The sequence below is a fragment of the Limulus polyphemus genome, unplaced genomic scaffold (assembly GCF_000517525.1).
Source record: "Limulus polyphemus unplaced genomic scaffold, Limulus_polyphemus-2.1.2 Scaffold5248, whole genome shotgun sequence".
Taxonomy (NCBI): Eukaryota; Metazoa; Arthropoda; class Merostomata; order Xiphosura; family Limulidae; genus Limulus; species Limulus polyphemus.
In genome coordinates, this window is record NW_013670858.1 from 57,801 (window position 1) to 62,888 (window position 5,088).

Here is a 5,088-nt window from a genome sequence, read left to right on the forward strand (position 1 = left end):
CAATATTTCAAGCATAACAAAATGTGGCCCGATCTGAATGAAAATGATTTACTTATGTAAACGTACATATGACGTTTTGTGAAAAATCTGTATGTGATAGAGAAAAAAGGGATATCATTTTCGGATTCGGCGTACAGGAATTACTGTAGAACATGTACTAATGTCAAGATAATAAAACCATCGCAGGCCTGTGTTATTAATTTTGGAGAAATTTTCCACCTTGCACGATGCTTATTTGGTCTGCAGAATTATTTTTTTCCGGTCATCTTTAACAAAAAAACACAAAATTCAATTTTATAATGTGACTTGGACGTGTACAATCATAAATTTTAAGTCTGAATTTCTCCACCCTGCACAATTATAAACTTCTTTAGTTTCCCACCCTGTACTATCCTGCCCTGCACTATTAATTGAAACACGAAAGTATATAATGAAATAATTTGTCCCTAAAACACTTTGGGTAGAGTGGATTACTGCCAAAGCTGTACGTATATATTAAAACTTTTTTGTTTTTCATAGAAGCAAGCAGACGTTATAGTTGTTATGCGCTGTTTAATTTATTTTAATAAATAGTATGTAGTTTAACTTTAGGCCCACAACTGTACTTAAAAGTAAAATTATTATTTACTGCAGAGGTGTAATTTAGGCCTTTTGTGACTTCATCTTTAAACTATAATTACGAATGTGAAATCAATAGGTCTTCACCTATATGAAAAAATGTTTCTTTCAATGAACTGAAAACATAGAGCTGTCCAGCAAAGGCCTGTGTATACGAAAACTAACCGTCTTTGGTTTGTTTCAAAGGCCTGTGTCCACGAAAACTAACCGTCTTTGGTTTGTTTCAAAGGCCTGTGTCCACGAAAACAACCGTTTTTGGTTTGTTTAGAAATTCGCGTAAAGCTACGCGACGTCACGAGGGCTATCTGCGCTAGCCGTTCCTTATTTAGCGCCAACTCTTGAGCTACTCTGTTACCAACGGACATTGTAACGCCCCCACGGCTGAAAGAGGGCGAGCATGTTTAGTGGGACAGAGATTCGAACCTGCGACCAACAGATTGCAAGTCGAGTGCCCTAACCACCTGGCCATGCTAGGCCAGCGGTGTTTTCTTATGTGCCTGTTTTATGTGTAGTAAGTTCTTTTATTCTATTTTAATGCAGAGTAAATGGAGAAATGGCTGATTTTCAAAAAAAAGAGAGGAAAATTTCAATAGAAGACAAGTTAGTTGTTAAACAACAACAAGCCTCGTTGACGGGCCATTAGTCCAAGGGCCTGTTACTCCAAAAGCCCGATAGTTCGAAGTTTTGTTTAACAGTTAAAATGTCAGATTGGTTGTTTAGGTAACACCCCCAGGATATAACCTAAAAGGCTGCAATTTCTCATGAATGAATGGATAATGTTTACCATCCTTTCCTTGTTGTTTTCTTCCATGTATGTATTGTGTTAGCTGCAGATCCCGCATATTTACGCATCAGGATTGGATTTCGGAATCTAGCTCTTCTGAGAGAATGAACAATCAAGATTCTTATTCCATAATATTGTGACAACGAAAGTTATATCTCCTACTTCATTATACATGTTGAAAGTTTCCAGTCAGTAGTAAAAGTATCTTGACTTCGAGCAAGTGCAATGAGCTGTATACTACAATGTCGATTCAAATATTTCTGTTGTTTGTATTTAAAAAGAGAGCAAGCCGTCAGGGGCGGCTGGTCCCCCGAAACCCCGCCAAGATATACCCTTTAAACTTTTCACTTGATATTGCATTCATCTATTATGGGCCTACGAATCTCTATATTCAATTTTAACTTGTATTGTGAAAACCAAAAGTCTGTGACAATCGGACCTTCGCAATACTTCGTGATCCCCATGGAAACAGAATCATCTTGGAGAACGGAGACAGCAGGAAGCTTATAGAAAGAGAAACGAACGTACAACAACTTTTAATAAAAATGTATTATTCACAAACGTTTCATAAAGGAATGATTATTAAACGTGACTTGGAAACGGACATTACATCATATTAAACGAAACGGCGAATTTACGAGCGAAGCGAGTTTGGGTTTCGATTAGCAAATACAATAAAAACGACTACAATTTTTACATGTATAAAGTTATATTTTCATGTTGTTCCACAATATTACGAGAATACGGCGATATCTTTTCCTGTTTTGACCACATATGATGTGAACATATCTCGTGGTACCATTTAGTAACTCGTGTGCACGAGATAGCATATACACACTTCACCATGTTCATTTAGGGTTCGGTGAAATGGATCCATGTGTAAAGATATTATAGCCACCCCTGACAAGCTAACCATCCGGCAGAGTAAGCACCAGGCCGTTAAATGTGGTGAATTCACAGTTAAGGTAAACTAATTATAACTATCTTTTTCAGGCTTTCTATTTTTATTTTTTAATCGGTAATTATTTTCCCTAGATTTGGGTAGGAATATTCATTTCCCTTGTGCTTGCAACGCTACTTATGACTATCAGTATTCATCTGATAGAGGGCGACAGTGTCTACGACTTGCTTCGCTATTTGTGGTATTTTACAGGATCTATTGCTTACCAAGGTGAGTTCCTAATCGAGACTTGCATAACAGTTTTATCACTAATATATTTAATTTAATTATATGGTAAGATACAATATTTCCTGAGCTTGAGAAATTCATTAAACAATCTTGGCATTGGGCGATTTCAGGATAAAGAAAATATTTTTATACTACATATAATATTACAAACAGCTCTCATATATAAGTGAGGGAATTGTGTTAATCAAGTTACCTGTTGTGCTGAAGTGCATTTTTTTTTATTTCAGAAAGTACAGCAAAGTTAAATGAAGATGGCGTACTTTACTGCTCATATTTTATTAGAGAAGTTACATTTCGAACTAAAACTTTTTTTTTTGGTGGTTGTGGGGGGGTATACAACAGTTTGCATTTTTTTTCTCGACAAACATCGTTCAGTACATATAATACTGAATACTATCATAGACGGACTCCTTTTTAGATAACCCTCAGTGGCACAGCAGTATGTCTGCGGGCTTACAACGCTAAAAACTGGATTTCGATACCCATGCCACCAGATAGCCCATTGTGTAGCTTTGTGATTGATTACAAACAAACAAAACGTTTTAGATATATATATATTTTTTACGAAATAAAGCCAAAATTAAAGGTTCTTTATCAGTTAAGTCGTTTTGTGTATTTTTGAGGAAATTTTTATCATACATTTTCACAGTTTTGCTCTAATTTTTATAATAAAAAACCAAAGGCAGTGTTTCTTTTTGCTTCGAAATTTCCAACCGTTTTCTATTGATTTTAAATAATTGGCTGTTTTGACATTGATTCTAGATTACTTGTAGAATATGTTTTGTTTTTATTATTTTTCTACAAGTAGATTTAAGAAATGATATTTCAGTATAATGTTTATGCCAAATTGTAAATATCCAAGGGACAAATTCACAATATCATTGATCAATCGGAACGTTTCCTTGCGTTGGTAAGTTTAAGTTTAATCGCAAAGCTTCACATGGGCTATCTGTCTTGTGCCCAGAGATAAAATCCCGAATTTTATAATCTCATAAATTTACAACTGAGCCACACACAGGAGGGCAGTCTTCTTGTGGATATCTGATTATATTCGTATGTGTGTTCTGTAGCATTTTGTATTATAAACATATGTTATATTAGTTTGCATTGTTTTCAGAATTCCATTAATAGAAACTATTATAATAATGGGTAATAAGTAGTATATTTTCTTGCTGTGTGTGTATACCGACATCTTTTCTATTTAGTAACAGAAGAACGCTTTTATGGTTCCGATTCTTTCTTTCACATATATAATTAAAACTAGGCGTAGTATGACTGCTTTTAATGATGTTGTTTTGTTACGGTGCAACATTTCAAATTCGGAAATTTGTCTTCGTTCTTTACTTTTCTTTCAGTTTGTGTTATGATTAATCTGTGTATTTTAAGTTTTTTAATTTCAATTATATTAAGTGTAATTATTACGTCATCTTCTTCAGTACAACACCTTAAATGTAAACAATTTTGGAGCTGCGTGGAAATGATAATAGATCTCACTTTTTGATTTTAACAAAACTTCGTTGAAGCATGACCAATTAAAATTCTGTGGTTTTACAATTAAAATGAAATACGATCAGGACTAAATTTTTCTTTTCAGATTCTCTAATTTATTTTAGTTAATTGGAACAAGTGTATGAATTTTAGGTCACGTTAGAAACTCTAATTCAAGTGAGGTAGTATAGATAAACTTTGGTATGAGATGATTCACTTTAAGACCGTATTCATGTGCGTATGTCACGTAAACCAATTATTGGGGTAGTTGAATATGTTGTATGATTTGTATATAGCAATGGCACCAGTTTCATCTAGTCTTGGTGATGTTGACTAACGTAAACTTAGTATTGGTGATAGAAATAAGTTACCTTTTATGTAAACGTTTTGGGATTAAATCGTTATACAAGATATCTAAGAAAGTTAGTGTTATCCACTTGATAAAGTAAAGAGGTTATTTATGCATAAATAAAACTGTGGTTCACTCTTTAAATCGACTTACTTGTGTGTAAGCCAAATGTTTTTGTATGATACAGCTTTTCCCAGAACTCCAAGGCCAGTAAGCAGCCGTGTCCTCTTGGGAAGCTGGTGGCTTATGGTTGTGGTGGTGATGTCAGCCTACAGCGGAGTGCTAATTTCCACCTTGTCCATGCACGTTCGTGTTAATCCTATAGACTCGATCAAAGATCTTCAAAACCATCCGGAAATAAAAATCATTATGGAGAAAGGTGCTATCGAAGAATACATGTTACGGGTAAATATGGATGAAACACTCGTACAGATACTGCTAATTTCATATCACATATACATGTTACGGGTAAATGTGGATGAAACACTCGTACAACTACTGCTAATTTCATATCACATATACATGTTACGGGTAAATGTGGATGAAACACTCGTACAGCTACTGCTAATTTCATACCACATATACATGTTACGGGTAAATGTGGATGAAACACTCGTACAGCTACTGCTAATTTCATACCACATATACATGTTACGGGTA

At 34.7% G+C, this 5,088-nt stretch overlaps 1 protein-coding gene across 1 annotated transcript in view; it reads left to right on the top strand.

The window, feature by feature from the left end:
* LOC106472327 (probable glutamate receptor) overlaps nt 1-4,833 on the top strand; it is a gene marked incomplete at its 3' end in the record, with an annotated part of 53,676 nt that extends 48,843 nt beyond the window's left edge. Inside the window, exons 5-6 of the mRNA XM_013932965.2 lie at nt 2,438-2,573; nt 4,616-4,833. Of these exons, the coding sequence (XP_013788419.2) occupies nt 2,438-2,573; nt 4,616-4,833 (354 nt within the window). The remainder of the gene's footprint in view (nt 1-2,437; nt 2,574-4,615) is intronic.
* Between the last annotated feature and the right edge of the window lie 255 nt (nt 4,834-5,088).